This window comes from Hypomesus transpacificus, chromosome 4 (assembly GCF_021917145.1).
Source record: "Hypomesus transpacificus isolate Combined female chromosome 4, fHypTra1, whole genome shotgun sequence".
NCBI lineage: Eukaryota > Metazoa > Chordata > Actinopteri > Osmeriformes > Osmeridae > Hypomesus > Hypomesus transpacificus.
Window position 1 is genome coordinate 7,589,984 of NC_061063.1, and position 25,817 is coordinate 7,615,800.

The following is a 25,817-nucleotide window of genomic DNA, read 5'->3' on the forward strand; positions in this document are numbered from 1 at the left end:
GTGTACACTATTTGTGCTGGTAAGTCTGTTTGAACATACTTGTTTATATGGGTGTGTGTGTGTGAATGCGTGTGTGAGTGTGTGTATATGCGTCTGTGAGTGTGTGCTGACCTCGTAGATGTTGAGCTGCTCCACCAGGTCCAGGTCAGTGCCTTTCCTTCCCAGGTGTCTGCTGGTCACCACCTCCATCCCCTGCTCCTCCAGACAGTCCACCATGTCATAGAAGGAGTCCTGGTCTGGCAGCTCACCCAGGGTCTGGGGGTGGAGTGGGTAGGGGTGGAGTGGGGGGTTGAAGGAGCAGATACAAGATAGAGACAGATAATTGATGAAAAGTCATTCGTCACAGCGTTCTCCACATTTATTTTATCACTAGCTCTTTAAAAGCTACCTTATTGATGAGGGTCATGGCATAGACCAGCAGCTCTGTGTCCACTCCATCCTTCTCATCCAAGATCTCCATGGCATTGGCCCACTGCTTACAGCCTGCAGAGCAACCGTCAGGTGTGAGTCCGAGCATTATCTGGGTGTTAGTCAGACAGGGAGAGGCGCAGTATGGAGGCAGCGGTGAACGTGCGTTGGTGTGTGTACACCAGCCTACCTCTCTTGGTGTCCACAGCAGTGATGGCCTGTAAGAGCAGTGCGGCGTTGGACTCTGAGTACTCCACGAACACCAGCAACAGCTTCAGAGCAGTCTTCACCACCAGTCGGAACTACACACACACAAGTGCGGGCACGACATAATCACATGCAGGATGACACAGACCCTGCATGGGTGTGTGCGTCTGATGTTTGAGCTGTATGTGTGTGTGTGTGTGTGTGTGTGTGTGTGTGTGTGTGTGTGTGTATATTCCTGCGTGAACCTGTTCAAAACTGTGAAAACAAAATCCAGATAGAAACAGACTTTGTTTTCCCATCATGCATGTGTTCTCATGACTGTGATCGGGAGTTTAATAGCAATTCACCTTTGATCCGATGAGAGTGTACAGCCACTGGATGGTCTCAGCGTGACCTATGACCCCATGCATCCCATCCACATACAGCATGATTTGTCCCAGAGCTGGAGAAACAGAAAGGCAGAGAAAGAGAGAGTGGTAAAGAAAGTGGGAGGAAGAGAGAGAGAACGAGAGAGCGAGAGGGAAGGAGAGAGAAAGACAGAAAAACATGGAAAGAGAGAGAAGGAGAGAGAAACAAAGGGAACAAGAGAGGTAGGAAAAGAGATGGAGAGAGTCAGAATGTTATTCCAGGCGCTAGACATCAATTTTCACAGCGCACCGACACTGTGCATTTTTTAACACTTGTGTCATCGGCACATGTCTACACACACTTACTTGCTTGTTAAACCAATCAAAACATGCGTGTGGATTGTTCACACATGTGCACTGGGAAAGTATCCCTTTTCATGGCACAGCCTGTTAACCTACATTGACTGGAGGAGGTGTTTTAGGGGTACACCACACAGTTGAGGTACTCTGGGGAGCACACACACTCAAATGTCTAAGTTCAAGGGTCCCTCCTATACAACATTAGTGGTGTCCTGTTACGAATGAGACGGCTACTCTGACTATTAGTGACTCATATTTGTCATGGTGAAATGAATAGCCATCAATAGCCAATTAATAACATATATAAACACTGTAATTGTGTTTACAACAGAACTATTAACACTGACAGGTGTTTCTATGTGGATATGATATACACAGATGTGTGTGTAAGTGTGTGTGTGTGTGTGTGTACATACCCCTGAGAATGTAGTTCTGGTAGTTCTGGTCTGCCTCTGCTCCGACCTTTATTAGACATGTCAGACCCTCGGCCACTACAAACTCGTGAACCAGGTCCTTATCATCCTGTAACACACACAGTCATTCAAAGGGAGGGAGTCAGGTGGCTGGGGCGGTTAGGGAATGGGCTAGTAATCTGAAGGTTGCCGGTTTGATTTCCGGTGGTGCAAAATTATGTTGTGTCTTTGGGCATGGCACTTCACCCTATTTGCCTCGGGGGAATGTCCCTGTACTTACTGTAAGTCGCTCTGGATAAGAGCGTCTGCTAAATGACTAAATGTAAATTTGGCAGCAATCTTCTTTGTGAACAATGGGTGGCAGTAAAGGGCTAGATGTTTTAAACTAAAAACTACAGATAATTGGATTTTCTGATACACATTCTCCATGTGGTAATTATCATTGATTTAACAAAAAGCAGCATACTGTAGTTATATGGGCATGAGGGTGAAAGGAGATTTACATTCATTAAGTTGTGTGTTGTATGAGATCTAGCATATGCAGTCACTGCCTTTATGTGGATGTGTGTGTGTGAGTATGTGTGTTTGTGTGCATATACACTTGTGTGTGTTTGTGTGCAAGGTGTGTCTAGATAAACACTATCTGTGGCTTTGAAGCTGTCAGTACTTTCATCCTAAAATAAAGGTTTACCCAAAGACACACACATATACACACTCTGTCAGGCCACGTGGAGCTGCCTGTCGTCACGGAAACAGACAGCTGTTGCCACAATGACCAACTGTGACTGTCACTTGATTCACTCAACTACAACAGAGTGACTCAGTGAAGGTATGTGTGTGTGTGTGTGTGTGTTTTTATAGTGTGTGTGTGTTTTACCTGAAATATCTGCTTCAGAGAAAACAGTGCCCTCCTTAAGTCACGTCCATTTGAATTGTAGAGTTTTTCTGCAGAGAGAGAAAGGGAGAGAAGAAGAGGGACAGGGAGAGAGAGGTTGAGAGAGAGGGGGGAAGAGAGAGAGGGGGGGAGAGAGAGAGGAAGAGAGAGAAAGGGGAAGAGAGAGAGGGGGGAAGAGAGAGAGGGGGGAAGAGAGAGAGAGGAAGAGAGAGAGGGGGGAAGAGAGAGAGAGGAAGAGAGAGACAGGAAGAGAGAGAGGGGGGAAGAGAGAGAGAGGATGAGAGAGAGGGGGGAAGAGAGAGAGAAGAAGAGAGAAAGACAGAGAGGAAGAGAGAAAGGGAGGTTGGGCAGAAAGTTGAGTTAGTTTAGATTCCCAGCTGTGTGTGTCTACTCCATCAGTACCTGCTTCATGTCTCCCTGGAGCATGCAACCTGTACATGCAGCCTGTACATGCAGTCCAGGAACACAGATCCCTCACAGCAAATACAGGACAGCACACACACATACTGTACATTGAACTAGTCTCTGCATACAAATACTCACAGGTTCACTACACAGTTACATAGATGCTTCACATAGTTAACGTGTGCACTAATGCTGTACACTTTCCCTGAGACATGAGATGACAACTGATCTACCCACTACTAAATACATGCTTTGTACATATTTTTGGACTGGATTCAAATCAGGGAACGTGACCAACCGCATTACACTTCACTTATCACCTGAGGCAGCACTTGATTTTGATTGGTTTGAATCGAACAGACAATAACACATCAACACACACTGTCTCCATTCAAAGTGGGCAGGGACAAGCACACAGGCCAGCACAACACATGCACAGACACAAATTCACACCAACACCCACACACACGCAGGCACACACACACACACACACACAAACACGCACACACAGAGTGGTGGTGATTAGTGCAGTATTGGAATGTTAATGACTCGCTGGCTGAGCTTCAGCAGAGAGCTATTCAGGTCACAACACGGAAAGCTCTCGGTCACAGATTAGAATCAAATTGCTATGAAGGTTCTTCTGTGCCACCGTAACAATGTGTGTGTGTTTCATACAAACTGTGAGGGATCTGTGAGGAGTGTGTGTTAAATCCCTGTGGTTTGGGTGTGTTCATTAACTCCCTCCATCAGTGGGGTCTGGACAGGGCAGGCCAGACCAGGGGACAAGCCCCCAATGTGGGCCCAGACATGGGCTAACCTGGCTCTGATCTGACCTGACTTTATGGAGCTCACAACTATAGATAACCAGGTCGAGAACATCTCAACCCAAACCAAAAAAACGGTAAGGGTAAAGTTACTCTAGACACTGATTTAGGAACATTGATAAGTATATATTTCTGATCAGTGACAAGTACGACACAACTCTACATCTGATTCTAGATTTATATTCCCCCAGAAAAGCTACCTTGCCAATTCAAAGAACTTTCTAGAATGTTGGAACCAGGATATTCCCAGGGTCAAAGTCATAGACAAGACTCATTCTCATCCCACACAGTCTTTCGAGTGTGTCTGCCTGTCAGTGAGACCCTCTATGTGAGATCATCCATGAGAAACAACTGTCTGCATTCATGACACACATCTGTTAGCATGCAGTGGGCTGACAGCGAATGAACGGTATTTAGAGAACGACGGTATGAAACACAATAGCTATAAAATATTTTCATAAAATAATAATTACGGGATAATGAAATTGTCACAGAAAATATGAGGGCCTTTACTCTAAGTCAAAAGTGTTGAGAGAGGATAAATCCAGAGGAGAAAAATAGAAGAAGAAAAACAGAACGGAAAATGGAAAGAAAAATGACCATAATAACTATGCAAGCGAGGAAGAAAGGCAAGAGGAGGAACGATAGGGACCACAGTCTGTGCCTGAGAGAGAGAGACAAGGCGGCCAAGTGTTTCTGGGTAAACACAAACAGCCGAGGAGGAGAGAGCTTCCTCTGCTGGCAAGAGACGACAGGGGAAATTCCCTCTCTGGAGGCCCACGACGCAAGCCTCTTTTTCTATGTTATGTCTATGGGCGCCCACCTAGATTGTAATGTCCTTCAGTAGCAACTGCATATAACTACAAGGTGTGTGATTTGAATTAAAAAGTATAGTATGGGGGGGAGGGGACACTAGCCTTGGCTTGCCTGTTGCAAGAACATCTGAATAAGTCTCTCCATTTTCTTCTTTTTCAGTCATATAATCTCATCCCACGGTACTCACCACCCATTGCGAAAGAATAGGGCACAAGGGATGTAATCAGCAGCCACAACAGGAAACAGATCATCAAACTCATCGAGTGTTTCATCAAAGTCCTTCCCCGCGGGGGACATAGATCACTTGTGACACAGGAGGTGCCTCAGGCCACCACAGCCAGCTCACTCTCAGCTCACTCGCCCAGCTGACCTACCCCAAGGGCCCATCCATTTACATAATCAATGATCAGAGCTTGCTAATCAGAACACGTTCAATCAACCAATAATTGGCTCCGATCCCACCATGTGACTCTGCGGTGCTCAGGGACTGGTCAATAGAAAACTCTGGTGGCCGTGGAAACACAGCCTCAGGGCCATTCATCATCAATAACATTATTAACTCTGGAAGCATAGTTGGTGAAAAATGTTTTTGGATTATGTCTACCACATGGGTTCAAACATAACTCTGGTGGTTTATTTTTGTATATGCTCTCACTGTCTCCATCTCTCTCTCACCCTCCCTATATTTTTTTCTCTTGCTCTCACCCTCCTTCTCTCTTGCTTTCTCTGAATGCCTGACCATTCGTGAAGATAAGAAGATAAGATATGTATCATTCTTTTGGTACCAAACAGGGATAAGGAGACGGGAAGCATCTGTTAAGACCTACATCCCTGTCAAACTGGAACACATCCACACATTCCGGAACAGTCCATTCCGGAATATTCCAGTTTCACCTGTCAAACACAGACCAACTTCCTCAACATTGTCTGACCTTTCCTGGAAATCAAGTGATGTTGTTCAGACGGCCTGTTCTGTCCTGACCGTTAGCCACCCTGTCATGTTCTTCATCACACATCGAGTGTGTTATCACAGTAACCTTTACCAAAATGCCCCCCGGCTCACCAGCATGTCAACAGCACTGATAACTGACTAAAGCATCATCTACTCCAGTGTTTATAGTTGACTTAATTATATGCCAGATGCTGTGCAGCGTACAGGGCACATTCAGTAAATCCATGAAATACAGAGAGTAGGGGAGGGAGATGACTGTACATCTCTGTGTGTGTGTGTGTGTGGGTGGGTGTTGGGGTGCAGCCTCTACCAGATTAACACCAGTGCTGTGTAGAGGTCTCAAGTTTGCTCTGCAAGGTATATGAGAGGCAGACAGGTTGGGGAGAGAGACTCTGGAACATACACACAGTCACTGAGTTTAACATAGCCCCAGGCGACCATCAGCACTAGGACACACTATAATAGTCCAATAATATGACCATAACAATGTGCTGTCAAGCTAATTACTTTCTTTGCCTCTAATGTAAATAAGCTTGCTTGACAATATGTAAACAATTAATGGACCCTTTTCCCTGTAAAGCTAACAGCTCCAGCTGTCTAAATACCAGCAGGATAAAGTGAAGAGACAGCTCAATTCAGCCAATAAGTAAACCAAACACAATCACTCTGACCTTTGACCTTAAGGTCTCACAGCTTGGAGAAGCATAAATGGATGCAACACCTCTACAATTTAAGAGTCTAAGCTTAGGGATACTATGCTAACAGCAAAAGACAGACTATGGGGACACGCCAACCATGCCAATTTCCACCTCACCTGCCAAGTGAGGAGATGAAGAAGGGAGCGAGGAGAGAGGTGAAGGAGGAAGTGAGGAGAGAGGTGAAGGACGAAGTGAGGAGAGAGGTGAAGGACGAAGTGAGGAGAGAGGTGAAGAAGGAAGGAGATGAAGCTCACATAGCATGTATATAATCTGTTTCTTTTTAATACCTCTTTGTCACTCTGTCTTTCCTGGCCCTGTATTTTTATAGCTGTCATGGGGGAAGCTGAAAGAGTGTGTGTTTGTGTGAGTGTGTGTGTTAGAGAGAAAGAGATAGGGTGTCAGAGATAGAGTGTGTATGCATTAGTGTTTATATTAGTGAATGTGATTTACATTTGTGCATTTAGCAGATTGGATGTAATTGTCTGTTTCTGTCTGTTTTCCTGTCTTCGTATGAGAGCACTAACAGATAAATAAGGAAATAGCTTCCATTTATATGGCTGTCTTTGAATTTTACAGTTTTGTTTTCAAGGACTCAGAGTTCCTGTTCACAGGTTTTCACCATGACCTCACTGGTGCACACACTCACACACACGTACGCACACGCACACACCCCACCCTTCTGCCTTTTTAATTTACACTTCCAGCTTAACAAAATAACAACACGATAGTGAATTCACACTGCTTTGCCACAGTTGAGAACTCTCTATAAACCTCAGTATTGTCTATTCAATTCCAGATTCAAACCTCTTCAAGTCAAGAGCCTTCTGAGGGTGCTGAGTACATTCCCTTCTACAGCTCTATAATTAGAGCATTATCTGAAAGTGTGGCATGGACACAAGAGTCCGGTTACTGTGTTGGGCCTGAGTGTGTGTGTGTCTGGTGTGTGTGTATGTGTGTGTGTGTGTGTATGTGGACTACAGGCATGTTGCTGATGGACTAGTCTAACTGTTTAGTCAAATAACAAGTTAACATCTAGAATGAAATGCTTCCTGCATCAACAAAATGGCCGTGCAAAGAATTTGAGACCGTAGTCAGATTGAATTCCAGCCAACATTCAGGTTTGAGGAAATAGATTGGTCTCCAAGGGCAGGTGAGTGACAGGCCAGGCGTGCATGCAAGCCTGTTGTATCTATTGGCTGCGGGTGTGCTCGAGTGCATGCTGTTGTGTGTGTACACCATGTGTGTGTGTTCACCATGTGTGTGTGTACACCATGTGTGTGTGTTCACCATGTGTGTGTGTACACCATGTGTATGTGTACACCATGTGTGTGTGTGTTCACCGTGTGTGTATTCGGTGAAGCAGGATTCCTTCTCTGTCTCTGTCTATCCTCTCTGTTAAGTCGTTCACAAGCGGTCAGCTTCTTCCTTCTTCTCCGGGCTAATGAGATTATCTCTGTGACCCCATTGGCTGTGATAAATCCCTCACCGTTAGCATCACAACACAGAAACAGCTAGCTGAGGATAACGCTACATGGCTAATCCATAACCATTGTATTTACACTAACATCAGCACTAATGCTACATTAGCTTTTTGTTATACTTTTTGTTGAAATTCTTAACGTGCAGTATAAGAATTCCCAAATGAATTTGGCTATTATGTTGACTAGAAATACTGTTCGACCCTATGTCAATAGTCAGACCAACAATCATAAACTAAAATGTATATCATTGTTGCCAAGGCCAACAAGAACCCACGCCTGACTAAAACCCACAGGGGGGCAGCCAGTGGCATACTGTTACAGTCAGGTCACTGAGAAGGGGGAGAGGGCATTTATGGGACCACCGAGTGAGGCCACAAAGATCAGACTACAGTCAAGTTTGGCTAGGGGGAATCATTTCAGTGTAACACGATAGGGAAGTTGAGAGGGAAGAGAATTCAAGGAAAACTGATGACTAGGTCAAGCAGGGGGAATTATTTCAGAACAACACAACTGTCAGTGGGTCAGACAGAGGGGAACCATTTCAAAGAAACACAGCTGGGAGGCTTGCATTAATCCAAGTTATTAGAACTCCTGCTGACTCGTGGTTCCGGAGGATTTTATACCACCCCTCCAAAAAGCCCCCCTCTGTCTGGGGCCTGTCATTCAGTTCCATTTCAACCACAGCCCCCACAGTGGGAACTAAAATAAGGGGGTGAGTGGTCAGACCAGTCAGAGAGCTTGTGTTCTAATCCTGGGGAGTTCTCTGGTCTGAGAACTGATAGCAGCCTAAATATAGAGGAGGGGGGGGGGGGGGGGGGGGGGGGGGTAGGTATCACATATACAGTAAGCCCAACCGGTGTTGGGTTAACGCCCAGCACAGTTCATGCGGTGCACTGTGTGTGTTACTGTAAATGTGTGTGTGTATGTGAGTTGTCGTGAATGTGCATGCTTATGGTAGGTGAGGAAAGAGAGACAGAGGGAAAGGTAGAACAAGACAGAGAGAGCAGGAAGCGTGAAAGGATGAATGACGTGTTAGGCTACTATGGATCAAATGATTTGTTCCCAGATTACATTTCAAACACATTCTATATATTTAGATGATCATCCAACATTCTCCTCACAGTAAGGAGGACAGACTGCAGGCCTGGGCAATGTTGACCTCTTATAATAGCGACACTGCTATTTTTTGACTGTCTATTTTTTGTGTGTTGGTCTTGGCCCCAGCGTATGACTAAGTGTGTATGTGTGTGTGTGTGTGTGGGTGTTGCAGGATCTACTAAACAGACATCCTAGGTTAGTCTTAACGCTCAGTGACTCCAGAGATTTACTGAACACAGATTCAGGCTCAGACAGAGATTACATTTGTCTCAGCATGGACACACATGGAGTAACATTTTCACTAGGTCAATTTTTTCTTTGTTTACTTCTTGTATGAGGGTTCTTCAACAATTCCAAACACGCACACGCGTCCACAAACACAGTAATGACTATGATATTTTGTGTTATCCTCTATTCAGTTGTGAAATGGGGTTTGGAAATGCCACGTCTCCAGGCTCCTCTCCGGTCCACCCAGTCACTCAACCCCCTCCTCACCTCCCATGGCCCAGATGCCCCAGTCCTCATGGCGTTGCCCTTCACTTACCCCTGGCATAGCAAGACTAAAATACCCTCAGGAACTCCTGGAGCACGCAAACACACTCACAAACAGTCACACACATGCACAAACACTCTCTCTCTCTCTCTCTCTCTCTCTCTCTGTTTCGATCTTTCTCTGTCTCTCAATATACACACTGACATAAGCAAATAAATAAACATGCAAATAAACAAACAAGCAAATACTCCAACAAACAAAAGGACAACCACACAAAACTCGATGCAAACAAAAAAACATGCTTTTCTTAGGTCTGACGCACAGAGCAGGAACTTCAAACGACATGTTGCCGGGCCTTTTCCCACTGTATGTTACCACGGCGATGACAGGTTAGAAGCCAGGGCTAGAAACAGTCCTACCCCATATTGACACTGCCTCTTGTTGCTTTGATACTGGCACCATAGAGGAAAACACATCACCACATGCTGAAACGCAGCCAAATCTATTCTCACGTCCACATTCAAATAAAAAAAACGTCAAGGTTGAATAAGTAGAAACTGTTTAGTGTTTACCTTTTAAAAACTAGCCAACGATGCCCCAGAATAATGTAAAATGTTGACTAAAACACTAGCTGTGCTACTAAGTGGTTGACTTAGCAGCAACTATACAGTATATAGGGCAATGTAAGAGTTGGAGCACATCTTGAAAAGTGTGACCTAATTCTCTGCTGCAGACAGATACAATGGTGTTTGTGAGTATTGTCATGGCTCCCCCCATCATTGCAACGTGCATAGAGCCATGAGCATCTATTCAAAAACATATTGAGTTGCAATACAAACTGTGCACTGTTGTCCCCAGCCATCCATCTACTGTACCTCTACTCTCAAGCGCCGTCTCAATGGTTATGATGTAATTACTGAGGGAATGCTGGATCAGAGAGAGAGAGAGAGAGAGAGAGGGAGAGAGAGACAGGGAGAGAGAGACTGGAAGAGAGAGAGAGACTGGGAGAGAGAGAGGGAGACTGGGAGAGAGACTGGGAGAGAGAGAGGGAGACTGGGAGAGAGAGAGACTGGGAGAGAAGGACAAATACAGTACTTTGCTGTTGCTTGGTGGGCTGTTAAGTGGGATGATTATATACTTCACTATTGCAACGCTTCCTTTCGTCTCCTATACATGTGTCTGTGTGTGCGTTTGCATGTGAGTGTGCACGTGATTGTGTGTAGACACATGTGCCTCTGAACGGGACAGTGACACCAAACATGGGCCCAGGGGGCTCTATGAGACAGGCTGGGGAAGATGCGTCATGTTAGTGTGTGTCAGCCCCTCTGTTTGGTTTCCACCTGTTGCTGGAGGGATAGAGATGTGTGTGTGTGTGTGTTTGGTGTGTCTGTGTGTGAGAGTGAGTGAATGCAAAGTATATAGTCATGGAATTCTAGCTGCATGAGAGTGGGGGTGCTAACAGTTTTTGGACGACCTCAGGGTCAAGTAGGATAAAGCCTTGTTAGATCATGGGGGGCAACAAGGCATGAATATACTGTACAGAATGTATACTGAACATGAGCTGTACGATGTACAGTAAATCTACAGTAAAAAGAGCCTCTACACTCAAAGTAGCGGAAAACAAAAGATTATAATTGTATCCCTTTCTCCTATATCAAGGATTTGTACTATTTTTTTATGTTGTCTTTTCTCTTATCATTCATTCTTCCAATCTCATGACTTCTATTACTTCTATTCCTGTCCGTGTCTTTTCCCCCCTACACTCATCCCTCTCTCTCACCCTCTCTCTCTCTCTGTCTCTCTCTCTTCCTCCTTTTCACTGATTATAAATGTAACCAATCTGTTTGTGTTCCTGTGTCAACATGTTGATGGTTCTGTGGTTCAGACAGACTGGTGGTAACACAGTGATTCAGAGAGCCTCCTCTCACATGACGATCAAACCCATGATGTGCTGCACAGCAGGCATACATCCTTCTTTCTTCTTCCTCTATACCTTCCTCTACCTGTCCCTCTGGCCCTTCCTGTCTCTACGCGTTTCTGTCACTGTCACTGTCACTGTCGCTGTCTGTCACTGTCACTGTCTCTATCTACAGTATGTGCCTGTCTCTGTCTCTTTCCACAGTACCTGACCTGTTAGTAGGGGGATGATTACATAACTGGTAGAGCTCAGGGCCAAGTGTTCTGTCTCTATGGCAGGTGTGTTTCCTCTTGCTAGTTTTCCCTTCTGTTTCCTCTGCAAATGGATTTTCCAGTCAGATCTTTGGAACGCGTACCTGCCACCTCTCTCTCTCTCTCTCTCTCTCTCTCTCTCTCTCTCTCTCTCTCTCTCTCTCTCTCTCTGTCTCTCTCTATCTCTCTCTCTCTCGCTCAGTCTCTCTACAGACATCCCCTAAATCCATTATACCCCGTGCCATCCCTCACTCCCATCTTCCTCCCTCCTGCTGAACACGTGGACATGTATTACTCCAGTGAGACTCTCCAAGATCTTTCAATTGTGTAACATTTGTGCATTGCAACATTTAAGACAGGTGCGATACAAAACAACATTTCTGTTTACGACATCTCAGTTACATCGTCCAAAGGTTGCCCAACACAGTAATGACATGAATAGCAAACTCTACTTTCCATCTAACCATACACCACTTAATTCTCCCATCCTTCCTGGCCCCTCCGTCCTACACTTCTACCCCTCCACACCTTCATCTTCTATCCCTCCTGCCTCATCAATCCATCCACTCCTCTGGCCCTCCATCTTTCCATCTCCGTGTCAGCGGAGCATGACTCATGAGGGCGAAATGCCACCAGTCTCTCCTGAGGGCCTTTGCTGTGAGAGATTCCCTCGCTCCATCTCTCCCTGTGAACGAGGGATGAAAGAGGAGGGTGTGTGTTGTGTGCTAAAATGCATGATTGGTGTATTTGTCATGAGTCAGCAGAACAAAAATACTAACACTGGGGTGTTATCTGAATGCCTGATCTCTCTCACATTCAAACACACACACACACTGCAGGGTATCATAGCATCAGCGAAACAGAGAGTGGGTGACTGGTCTTGACTGGTTGTAAAACAGGCATGAGCACACATGCTGCATGCAGACCATAGTAATGATTTAGGCTAGGTCTAAAACCAGGAGGAGAACAGAAAAGAAAAAGTGAAAAGAGGGCAAAGGGTGAGGGATGAAAAACACAAGACACTTAGTCAGTGTTCCAGTGGTGGAACCGGAGTGTCAGCAGAACTGACTAGCTGGATGTAGCCGTACTAATTTGCAAGGTTTACAGTGCAACCTCAGTCTCTGAAGGTCATTAAGGTTGTCCACCACATTTACAACAATGATCTTTGTCTGTCACCCTCTCCTATTATGTACCATGACCTAGCTCTTTTGTGCCCAACCATGCACATCAAATCTCTCTCTTTCCTTTTTTTCATTCAATCATTCATTTAATTCCCTTTAACTTCGACGTAGGCTCGACTATTACTAAAAGTGAAGGACGTTCGCTGTGCAAGATTCTGCACGGATGGGCAGGAAGGATGTCAAGGGTGGGGAGAAAGGAAAGAGAGAGATAAGAAGAGGGTAGGATGATATGGGAAACTCCTCCTGAAAGAGAGGTAGATATAAAGAGCGAGAGGGAGAATGACATGCAGTTCTCATTCCATGCTCTTGGCAACTCGCTCATTTGTAATGCAACAACATGACTGGTGAAAATCAAAGGGATGTGAACAGACCGCCCCCCCGCCCCCACACACACACACACACCACATGCACACACCCTCGTCCCTCCTTCTCCACGCTCCCCCCATACCGCAGGGGGTTGTTAAAGTGGGATAATTGGGGTGAAGAAACTCGGCAGAATAAAAACCAAATTTAAAAAAGACAGGAATTCCAAAAGCAGAACGGATGGGGCTTGGGTTGGGTCCAAACAAACACAAAAGCAGTTATTTTGTTGTGCGACACAACAGGGTATGCCTGTGACCTATTACGACTGAATGTAGACTGGGATGAAATGTGTGTTTTGGTGTCAGTCTTTGTTTTTTTTTTACAAAGAAGGGATTCAAGTAAGGTATGGACGGATCAGAGATGAAGACAGTACGTGCTTTGATATACTTTTACTATGCTCACCATCAACCGTTTTCTGCAACTGATCATAATATCTTGTCCCTCTTCTATCTAACTCATTCTTTGTTATACCTTTCCGTGTTAACTGCATGGTGTTCGATACTGCACTGCACATGTATCCAGGCTGTCAACGCTTTCCTAAGAGAACGCACCCATCCGCATTCAGCCGACGCTCCCCTTCCCTGCTCCAGTCCTGTCCTCCATCCCTCCGCCCCTCCCCAGCCTCAGTCATGGTCAGACCCGCATGCTGTCCTGCAGCTAAAGCTGAGGGAGTGGGTAGGGGCTAAAATTAACACAGAACCCTGGGATCTGGGGGGAACAGGAAGACAGAGGGGTGTGGGGGTGGGGGAGGGTCAGGTAATAACTTTTCGTCTCGCACCAGTGGTTGACCTGTGCCAAACTGCGCTGTGCACTGATACACACACACTTCTAGAACATCGACCCCAATCTCTGGGGGGTCAGGCTCTGCCTCCAGCGAGAGTCCGATCGTTACAGCGGCATGACGACGTCCACAGCTGTTCTAGAACCTTCCGGGGTAACGCTTACACCAGCAGGATGGACGACAGCTTTGCTGACCGTGCTAACCTCATGCCATCTTCCACGGAAAACCCATTCAGAAAGTCGCAAGTTAGCAGACATGCATGTTCTAGGACAACTGAAGCGTTAATGCCCCTGCTTATAATACAGGGCCCCTAAAGCCCCTGCCCTACTGAACAACACTTTTGAATATAAAGTGATCAAGACAAACATGAAATGAGCATTCATAAAAATTCCACCACTTGCTTCTGTGAGATATTACGTAAGCATGGGTTTCGTTTATCACTAAAGACTCTATGAAACCCAGATCTCTACCTGATCTTACTTCCCTAATCCTAGACGATCATAATACATTTCTCGGTTGACCCTAACCAATGTATGCGAGGATTAGGGAAGTCCACGCACTTCAGGAAGCGATCCTTCCTCACATTTAATCCCACCATCGCCTATACACGGCAGGGTCAGCCAGTTGTACACCATAGTAATGTTATCAATCCTCAGATAACCAAGACACTCCATTCAGTGAGACCAGTTGCGTGATCCGTAGATCCTAAGACAGTAAGCAATCAGGACCTGCAAATCCTCAATTGTAGACCCAAGCTTCTCCGCCTTGGGGTCAATCAGATGACAATCAAGGTCACGATGCAGATTAGAGAACCAAACTAAGAACTAAAGGGAAGGATGCATGAATGGTCCGCATGCAGTGAGTAGTAATGAAACTACACAGTGACAGGATGGAAATGGCTGGGGATCTATGGCCTGAATGAGCCAGACTGACTGACACTTGGATTATGGGACAGTTAGGATACCCTCAATGTCTGTTAATGCCATGGTATTAAGACCATCAGTCTAGAGCCTTCTCTCCCATGGGTGAGGGTGTGTGTCTGTGTGTCTGTGTGTCTCTCTGTGTCTGTGTGTGTGGGTGTGTGACAGACTGTCCAGCATCTGTGCCAATGCTGAGTATTAACACAAAGTGTTTTTACTAGCAAATGAACCTGTTTGACCCCATAGCTGGACAAATTAGAAGGGACGAGAAGACCACTACATCAGTATGTGTGCCAACACACAGCCTGGTGTTGGTTTTCATCATGGTAGGACAGCCGGCTATAAGAGACCCAAGCTTCTCTGTGTGTGCATGCGTGTGCACATGAGAGAGGGGATTTAGATTACGCCCCTGCCCCACTTCAATCACTCATGCACGCTGGGGAGATAGGGATGGGGATAGGGCTTAGATGGGTGAGATGCAAGCATGTGTGTGCGCGTGGTTCTGTTTGTGGCGTGCTGCTTACCATGCATGCATTAGTATGTTTGAATGTTTTCATGGGTACAAATCCATGCATGCATGTATATGTGTGTGTGTATGTGTGTGTGTGTGTGTGTGTGTGTAGGCATGCAGCAGGTGGCTGAAGACTCAAGCTGGGTCCTCTCATCCACTTAAGAGCAGGTCTCATCTGTCTCTGACTCCCCTCTGACTCCGCTAAACCTCCTCCCAGCTGAATGCAGCAGGGCTGTGTCCCAATCCTACTCTTCATTCCCTTCACCCTAGAGATCCTTCCCTTCCTAAGCAATATGTTTGCAACGTTTGGAAGTCGGGAGCCTCTATCGTCTCCTCTATGATTAAAAGAACATGCATGACTCACACGAGGGCTTTTTTGTTTGTGTGTGTTATGCACACATTAGGACAGCAGACCCACCCTCCCTAACCTTTGAACCATCTCGGAAGCTTTTAGCCAATGAGATCCAGCAATTCTTGAGTCCAGAATTAGACTACTATCACTGGCACAGAGAATGTTCACCATGCAGTAGGGGCATAGAGACTAAGAGAAGGAGAAAAAGATAGAGGGAATGAAAGAGAGAAAGGCAGGCAGGAGTGAGAACAGAGGGAAACTAAAACTTAGAGACAACTCAACAAACTAAAGGCAAAAGTCTCTCTTTTAGAGGGAGGCAGGGAGAGGAGTGAGAAGCAGTAAGAGAAGCAGACAGATGAGACAGAACAAGAGAGACATGTAAAGCAGACAGAGACAGGCAAATCATAGGGATTTGCAGACTTCATTGTTGCTTTGTGTCATAGCACTATATCAGTCTCTCTCTCTCTCTCTCTCTCTCTCTCTCTCTCTCTCTCTCTCTCTCTCTCTCTCTCTCTCTCTCTCTCTGTCTCTCTCACACCCTCTCTTCTTTCCGTTTCTGTCTCTCTCTCTATTTCTCTGTTTCTCCCTCCCTCTCTAGCTCCTCTCTTCTTTTGCTTACATTTCCTACACGTCCTTCTCATTTCTTTCCTCCATCTCTCTCCCCGTCTCTTTCTCAAAGCTCCCCCCACCTCTCCCTCCTTCCACCGCTCGCTCTCTCTGTGTAAACTAAGGAGACTGGAGGACGTCACACTCAGTAATGGCTTTACCAGCCCCAGTGGGACAAACCTCAGGAAGGTCTCTCACACACGCGCACACACACACACACACGCGCACACAAAAACACAGACAGGCAGACAGATGCTCTCATACTTTACAATTCTCCCTGCCGTCCACACCGTCCACATTGCACAATCAAACAAAAATGCAACCCCGAAGAACAGTGAAATTGATGCTGACTGACAAAATCACGGAAAGCCGTCAAACGAGTTGCTCTGTAGCTCTCCAAGGATGTTACAGAGTGGGAGGTCTCTGGTCTCGATCCAGGCCCAGGGACATGTTGGCAGCCATGTCTGCTGTCATGACATGGAACATGTATGTAGCTAACTCTTATGGAACCCTGTTTCCTGAACTGTGAGCCCAGGGTGTTGTTAAAGACATATGTAAACATCTGTCCCCCACGGTACTCACCGATACAGGCATGTACACGGACGGTCAGCTGGGTGCGTAGAACAACACTGTGCTTTTTCCCTCTGGTCCTGAAGAGAGAGGGGGAGGGAGAACAAGACAAGTTTGAGGGATGAGTGACAAGTTATCAGTACCTGTTGACAGCGAGGGAGAGAGAAAACAAGAGAGAGAAAGAAAGACTGGTACGTATGTAGGAATGAAAGACCATGCATGTCCTTTACCCTTATACTGATAGCCATCTGAAAACAGGAATAGTGGAATAGACAGAAAAACAGCAGATAGACACAACAAACACACCCACATACAACACACGTGCGCACGCACACACACACACTCACACACACAACAAGCAGTTCCATCACCAACATACAGACAGCATTCTGACATAGCATAGACAGAGGCAAGATAAGACACACTATGGCTGACATACATTCCAGACACCCAAACAAAGGCACAGTTGGAGGCTTATCCTGGTATTGGTCATGCAGGGAAACAGAGCACAATGTTAACTTGATTTGTTTATTTCGATTTGATTAAACAAACTGAAACTCTGAAATTCTGCTCCTGTGTTCATTTCTCTAAATATTCTTCTAAACATCTGCTGAGGTTGAGCTTTCTATACAAAACAAGAAGCAAAGAGCAAAACTATGTTTTTGACTTTGTCTCCTCATTGGGGGCTGGGCGGGAGACACGGTTAGATGTAGCTTCTGTGGAAGAAATTGTTTCTCCACTAACGGTGTGACTATCAGTTCAGGGTCTGGGTTTATAAGTATTCCTTGATTTCTCCCACACTTCTCAACTCATTAAAGGCACAAAGTAAACATTTTCATTTTTCAACTGACCTTTTCCTTTAAACCATGGCTCTTTCCCTGACCTCAGAGTAAGGGGGTTATAAATGTGGTGCAGAGCTGAGGTATTTGGTGTGATTGGTTTATTCATCTTTGACACTATATGAACATCACTCGCCCCACAGCAAGAGAACAGTAGAGGTATACGAAGAACTAATGTATTATGAGTGCTTCTCAGTTTCCAGGAACCTACAGTCATACTATTAATCTCCAGCACCTCATCAAAGACACATTCACAACCTGTGAGAACGGAATGGCAGGGTTGTTAGAGACAACCAGTTTACCAAGATGGCCCCTGCTTCAAGAACACACACCTGTCTCTATTCACCTGTCTTTCACCTTGAAGCATGGGGTTGAAGCCAGTATTGTCTCACGGTGGGCACGAATGCACACATACACACATACAAACGCCACACAATGTGTGATTTGTTTGTGCCGTATACTGATCCAGTTGACAGTTGTAAGCTGTAGATGTAAGACCCTTATGGAAAAGAAAAGGTAGACAGAAGAGAACCAGCTTTCTTCTCCAAACTTCCCTGGAAAGGATGATAGTCCGTCCAAGCGGACGGTTCATACTTTCCATGAACTTGTCCTTCCAAGAACTCCATATCCAGCAGCCTGCGACTCCACAATTTTTTTTCAAAACGCAGAGAATCAGAGAACGTGTGAGAGAAATGAAGTTGAGAGGACGAGAGACATTACAAAGAGAAAGAGAGACAGAGAGAGAGAGAGAGATACATACACAGAGAGTATGCATTAGCCTCACCCTGTGTCTTCCTGGAAGCCCTCCAGTTCATCCCTCTGTTCAGCCAGAGAAGACTCCAGGTCCAGGTAGGTCCCATTGTGAGACAGCTGCAGTGCACAGTCATCAAGCTGAAAGATGAACAACAGACGGAATGAAAGGCTGATTAAAGGATGGAACAAAGAGTTAAAGACGGTAAAAGAAAGAATACATATATTTGATCAAATTTAAATACAATCTCATAAATCAATATCCGTGAACTTGTGTTTAATGTTGACCCATTACATTAAGATGGTGACAATTTTTTATTATTTTTTTCCGGGTAAATGATGTTGCTCTCCAGGCCTGGGTATAATGTACACAAACCACCCACAGGATTGACATTGGTCTCTTTACCCTTTCTTTATTTTCTCTCCCTCCTTTTTCACCCCTTGTTTTCTTGTGTCTGCTTCACACCCCTTTTAAAAACAATTTGCGCCTGTAAAAATAAAATGTTTTTACAGGGTGGGTATGTATGAACGCGTGACAGTCTGACAGCAAAGGCTGCAGCGTGTTCTGGGGTGCTGTTTTCAGCAGTTAAAGGAATTACTCCAGCAGCACTTATGTAGCAATAAAGCCAAGGAAACATGAAACCCAACCCATGGTTACTGAGAAAGAAAAAGAGAGAGAGAGAGAGAGAGAGAGAGAGAGAGAGGGAGAGAGAGAGAGATTAAATGTTGTCGGCCTATATAGAGAAAGAGTTTAGGATGGAGGCAGGGACAGAGAGAAAAAGAGACTTTTGGCTTTAAATTCGTATTCATTTGAAGCAGCACATTCAGCCAGCTGTGTGAGAAAACGTAACATGTTAACATGATGGTGTGTGAGTGCGTGTGTTCCAGTGCTTTGATCTCATGCATTGTGCACTGCTTCACTCTAAAACAACTTTTCACATGTGCTGTATGGAATATAACACCTGCAACCCCTTGGTGACTAGAATGCCAGAAACTCATTTCAGGAACATATCTGCGTAGGTGTTATGTCTCTGTCAGCTTTGACACACTGAGCCATGCAGTGAGAATGAGACGACAGCACTTCTCACACCACCTGTTGACCTGCTAGACTGACACAGCACCACCGACAGTGATACCGTTAACTGCAAGATCGTGACTCACTAACCGATCGGCTTTGAAAAGTAGAGAGGTGAGAAGTAAGGCTTTATCGATGAACGAGGCCCCACTCTCAAATCTCTGACCTAGACTACACATCGGCCCACTCTGGCTCCATCCTATCCCGCCAGTCCAGTCGGGAGCTATGACGACACTCTGGAAGCAGGACAAACCTACGATCACAAGACAACACTGGCTGAGCGCTGCACCCCCCCACCGGCTCGGAAACAAACAGACAGGGGGGATGGATGGGCTCACTGCCTATATATAACTTGTCTATATTTGCCTCCTGGTCTTAGCAAGCATAGTTAGGAAGGAGCTAAAGGGTGGGTGTGTCTCCATGGCTGAAAGTATGACTTTGCGTGTGTGTGTGTGTGTGTGTGTGTGTGTGTGTGTTGGGGCATAGCTGGGGGATGGGGGATAACGCTGTGACAAGAATTTTGTTGATTGTCTTTGTCGAACGGGAATGTTTCTTGCCGATCACCTTTAGTGCTGATAAGTAAAGTATTGAAATCTTAATCTCAGAGGATGTTGGAATAACTAGTCGGTCAGAGGAAGGATAATCTGAGAAGGCCCTGGTTATCTTGGCACTGAGGAGGAAAGAAGAGTTTCACTACATTTACATTTAATCATTTAGCAGATGCTCTTACCCAGAGCGACTTACAGTAAGTACAGGGACATTCCCCCGAGGCAAGTAGGATAAAGTGCCATGCCCAAGGACACAACGTCATTTGGCACAGCCCGGAATCGAACTAGCAACCTTCAGATTACTAGCCCGATTCCCTAACCGCTCAGCCACCTGACTCACTAAGGACTTCGCGGCTAAGCACTGCTCACTCCTTTCACCGCTGTAGTAGATCAGGGCCATCATTTCATTCAAAACGCAACCAGCATCATCTGATTATTATCCTCGCACAAAACCTCAATTCAAAATATGACGCTACTGTGACAAACTTGTACATCTAAGACTTGTTTCATTTCAGACAACCCCATATCTTTCTCCCCTTACTATCTTACTGATCTCAATTAGGTTAACACCTTTCTCCTCTTTACCTACAACATCAGCCACACATGTAGCAGTACTCAATCACTGGAAACCAGCAGTGACAGTGAGATCTGAGCTTTGAAACTTAACGCCACAACATCAAGTGTTGCTCCTTCCTCTAACACTGAAGTGGAGAAACAGGAGTATGGCCTAATAACAAAAAACACTGTCTGTCAGGGTGACCAAACTCCCCAAATCCCAGGCTCCTGTCAGGGAAACACTGTAAAGTGGCTAGTATACTTTACACTGGTTTAATCGAGCTCTTCCAGCTTTCAAGAGAAAGAGAGGGAGTAAATGCTTCCATGTTAAAACAATGTGAAGCCTGCTGGCGATCGCGGTGGGTTGATTGTTTACAGCACGGTTACGTAAGGGAGACAACAGGTTTTTAGGATTCAGGAAACTCTCCATAGGAACCATAAAGCAGTTCTTTGAAGAACACAGAAGGTGTGTTTTCATTAGCTAATAAGTCCTGGAGGTTGTGTTATCAGAAGAGACATTTTGTTAATGATGTAAAAGACCAAGGGTGGTTTAGATTTTTGTGGGATATAGCCTGTCTTGTGCTTTTACAAACCTCATTGATGTAATTGTGATGGGCAATAACCTACCTGCCTATTTAATTAGTTATTTTTAATTGAATCTAGTGATCTGGGGAAATGAATGGTGCCACATCTGAAAAGTAAAGGAAGAGGAGGATGAGGAGGTCAGGGAAACCACGATGAAACTCAAAGTGTAATGAGTAATTATTACAACGCAAGTGAATTGACAGGGAAGCTGCGTTAACTTAAGACAGCCAAAAAGACATACCGGCAACATTAGAAAGTCCTCTGATGTGAACAAAATGACAAACTGAACATCCCTCGTGTGTCCATGTCTAACTAATAATCATGAGCCTTTTTTCTCTGGGAGCAAAATTATTTGTGTGGCTTTGAAAGATGGACTGTGAACGTGAACTGGTCAGAAGTTTAATTTTCCCAACTTTCGTAGGTAATCTTTGCAGTGACAGTGAGAATATATGAATGAGACAGCGCTAGCGTGCACTCCGGCTATACAAACGCCCAGTCGCCCACCTGTCGCTGTGACACAGAAAGTAAGCCGGCTGCCTGTCATGCTAGCCTGCCTGGTAATGTCATAAAGATTGACAGCCAGGCCACTTTTACGCTATTGTGGTTGTGTGGCTTAGAGACAACGACGAACTAAAACCAACCTGCGTGTCAACCTAGTGAACGTTTGTTTTGACATAGCCTACTGCTCACTATAATGCTATTATTATTAATAATAGTAGCCTAAGTATTGTGCAAAAATATTTTCAGCACAACGTGTAGCCTTTGCAGGTGGCGCAGTTGGTCTCATTATGTCAGGATAGATTCATACACGATGGCTTCGTTATAATGAATGTAAAATAAGGTAAAAAGTTCATGCTATTAGTTCTTTTTCGTAATGACTGGTGTATGAACTGGTGCATGCCATGCATAAGCTAGCCTACTGTACCTTGTGAGGTGCTTTGAGAAGCCGGTGGACGCCTGCAATCTGATTGATAAGTGGGATATCTTCTCTAAAAGTATACACCGGGGGTCTTGTCGGCTCCGGGAAATTGGTGCTGTTAAATGGATCGGTGTCATCTAAAAACTGAACCCTGCAAACAAACGTGGCCATGATGTATCCATGCAAGTGGCTCCGTTGAGGGGGAGCCCAGTTTAATAATTAGACCCGTCGCCTAGCGCTCCCCTCCTTGCCCCGGTAACAACAACAAAGCCTGCAGGTTGCTGCGCGCAAATGCTTGTCAGTGCTCTCCGTTGGAAAATCGACTCTCGTGCGAAATTGTTTTTTATATAGCTATACTCGTTGAATGAAAAAATAAATAGTCGTTTCTAGTCAGAGGAAATAATCTTTCGTTCTTCTGTTCCGTTTTCGTTGCTGCGTGGCTGCAAAGCAGGTGGCCAATGGCACACGGGCAAGGTGCTTGAAGAGCGAGTGAGATGAGCTCAGCTTGGGACAGCCGGTCTGCGGTCTGAGCTCGAGCAAATGTAATGCCATACCCTCCTCCTCCCCCTCTGAAATTTGCGCTCAGGAGAGGATGACTGACTTCGTCCGATAGTAATGCAAATGATGACCTCGTGTGGCGCCATTTATCAATGCATCTGATATGTGAACCTAGATTGTGGACACGCTTCACATGCGCCATCTCCCCGACATAAAATGACGTGCAAGTGGTGTCATGCAAATGTTGCAGGGTACCCAAACCAATGTAGCCTACAATGTACACAAGAAGATTAATATGTAATATTAATTCTGCACACGACCTCTTGGTCATAGACAGCTGGTACAAGACACGTGGCCTACTGGTCCACGGACCAAAATGTGACGTAACAAAGGTTTGATACTATGGAAGTTTGACTTTTTATTCAAATGGGAAGGCATTTTCAAATGTGCAAAGTGGCAATGCAATCCGATATTCAGTTTGAATAATTTTGAACACAATCTTAAATGAAAGCCTATATTGCATATCATATTGAAAAGGCCACCCTTTGTATTGCCATTTGAATAGACTCAAATAACCTTCCATGTGATAAGAGCAAAACATGATTATGTTGAATTATAGGTAAAATCCTTCTCAACAACACAGGGTGGCAGTAGATTCCCAAATAAGCATATTACTTGGGGGGGAGCTGGGGCCAGTTGTACTGTTAAGATAGGCAGTTACATTAAACTGCAAATGCTTACTCTTCGACAGGTCTGCAAACGCCTTTGTAAGCAGTCTTGGTTAACAAACAAATCGTTTTAACAAATCGAAGCGACAAAGAGTTTGCTGACCTGTCGAAGAGTACACATTTGGTTTGTTATATACTAACTAACCTACTACATTAGGTGGGAAGATCCCAAATCAAACACCGCGAATCTGGAGCAGACGCCCTGTTGTCAGAGCAATCAGATGCACGTGCACTGGTGACGTCACTACATCTCCAAGGCAACATATCAAGCATATCAATGCAAAAAACGTATTTGGTTGTTTAGAGAACGTCTTCTGGACCAATAAGAACAGCCTATTGGTCCACTTATAGTACTAGTATGTAAGAAACATCACTTAATTGCAGGTATTAACAGGCGAAATACAATATTTATAAATATTCACACTTTACATTTGTGGAAATGCATAATGATTCTGGGCATCTGGAAAGTGTGGTTTTTTAATTTTGACTGAATCAGAATTTGTTTTTATTGCCATGTAAGTTAACACAAACACAAAATTGACTGTGGCAGGAAGATGCATACTTTGAACCAGGGCCGTAACTACCATTGAGGACACCGAGGTCGTGTCCTCGGTATTTTTTTTCGTATTTCTGTTTATTTTTTTGCTTAAATCGTGGTATATGAACTCAAAACAAAGTACACGTGAAACTGACTGCAGGACGATGATCTTGGTCTCCCACAAACCGTAACGTGATTTTATACTTGAAGAGCCGAGTAGCTCAAGAGTTTGGACATACGTGCTGCGCGTCATCAACAAAACGTACTGTCGTTATGGTAACCACCAAACACAAGTCGGACGCTGATGTTACCGCCATAGACATACCGCTACTGTTAGTGAATAGCCTATGTTAGTTACAGTCACTGGAAGAGGAGCGCAGCAAACTAAACATGTAGGTAGGTTAAGAGAAGTTTAAGTGGCAGATGACTGTGAGAAGAAAGATTCATTTTCATGTGGAAATATTTGTATTGCAGCAGCGTACTACTCAGATAAGGAAACATCAAATCAAAGTTTGGTTAACTCCGTCAGTACCGGTTGTCAATCAATTTCCACCGGTTGAATCAACATTCATTTTGCGATTGATATGTCATTGATGTGACTGATTGAAAATGAAATTCAGTGGCAATTGGGAAATATCAAACTGACTCGCTATCGCTCGGTCGATACGTTCCAGCCTCAGTTTGATACAGTATTTCCCGGCATGACCGAACGGTCGAGGTTAGTAAGTAGTTTATTATATGGCAATTTTAGATTCTTTTCATTTTGTAAACGAAAATAAATGGTACCTTTAGGCTAATTGTAGCTAGCTCTCAAGTCTTCTCACGGTGTGTTTCATGTGTTGCCAAGCAACTCATTACTTTTGATAGAAAGCGGACAACATGGTTCTGCTAAAATTGCTTTAATTTCATCACAAAATAACGACACAAGTGATTCAAAGAGTCTGGTCTTCATCATCACTTTCGATGACAAAGCTTTTCAGCATCATCTGGATAGTAAAACTCAGCAGCTGACTCTCGATATCGCTCATTTTTAAGCTGACGTCAGAGGGCAATACGGATCCGTATTGACCGGCGAGGAGGGCAATACGCGGCTGGGGTGACTACCCATTATCCAATCAGAACGCTTGTACCGTCGTTGCCATATAATAATAATTTAAAAAAAATTGTGGTAACTTGCCCTTACTTCATGAGTCCCATAAAGGTCCTTCAAAAAGCCTCAGAATGCCCCATGTTTACCTCAAAATTTCAAAAGCTCCACACCGCCCCATACTCAAAAGTCATAATGATGATGTTTTTGCTCCTTAAGACTCAATAAGAGAAAATGGCCATATTTAAATAATGTAATTAAAAAAAATTCCGGGGGAGCATGCCCCACGAGCCCGCCTAGAAGTTCTGACTCATGACCTCAGTATTTTTTGGGCCCTGCGTACGGCCCTGCTTTGAACATATGCAGATATTAATAAAATAAAAAGCAGAATGTATAAATAAAATGTAAAAGTCTAATACTAAAGAGCTAAACATGTCCTAAAGAGCTAAACAATATAGATATAAAATAGATATAAATATAAAATATAGAATATAAAATGTTACAAAGTTATAAGATTAAATCGGGCAGCATAGTGCAAAAGGAATTGTGCAACAAGAAAAAAGGACTTACACCTTTGCACTACGGTAGCATCACCTAATCATAACTGTACACATGTGCATGTGGATGCTCTGGTTTAAAATGTGTAAGCAAACAAACTCACTCAAACACATTCACAAGCTGTCAATTATTGACAGGTAATCACTGTCTTGCTGCTCTAGGATCTAGAGAGGCAGCACAGATTACTAAGTGGGGGTGGTTGGACTTTTCAGACAGCCACAATCACTGCTCTGCACTGTCCGAGACACAGACAGTAAGTTTACCAGATACAGTACCCAATCTTGTGG

At 44.7% G+C, this 25,817-nt stretch overlaps 1 protein-coding gene across 1 annotated transcript in view; it reads right to left on the reverse strand.

Moving 5' to 3' along the window:
• The window catches only part of fhod3a (formin homology 2 domain containing 3a), a 39,301-nt gene extending 16,634 nt beyond the window's left edge, over positions 1 to 22,667 (reverse strand). The window contains 9 exon segments of the mRNA XM_047019157.1: positions 112 to 255; positions 389 to 483; positions 599 to 710; positions 963 to 1,057; positions 1,739 to 1,844; positions 2,613 to 2,680; positions 16,863 to 16,930; positions 18,474 to 18,580; positions 22,128 to 22,667. Coding sequence (XP_046875113.1) covers positions 112 to 255; positions 389 to 483; positions 599 to 710; positions 963 to 1,057; positions 1,739 to 1,844; positions 2,613 to 2,680; positions 16,863 to 16,930; positions 18,474 to 18,580; positions 22,128 to 22,292 — 960 coding nt within the window. The 5' untranslated portion in view covers positions 22,293 to 22,667.
• Between the last annotated feature and the right edge of the window lie 3,150 nt (positions 22,668 to 25,817).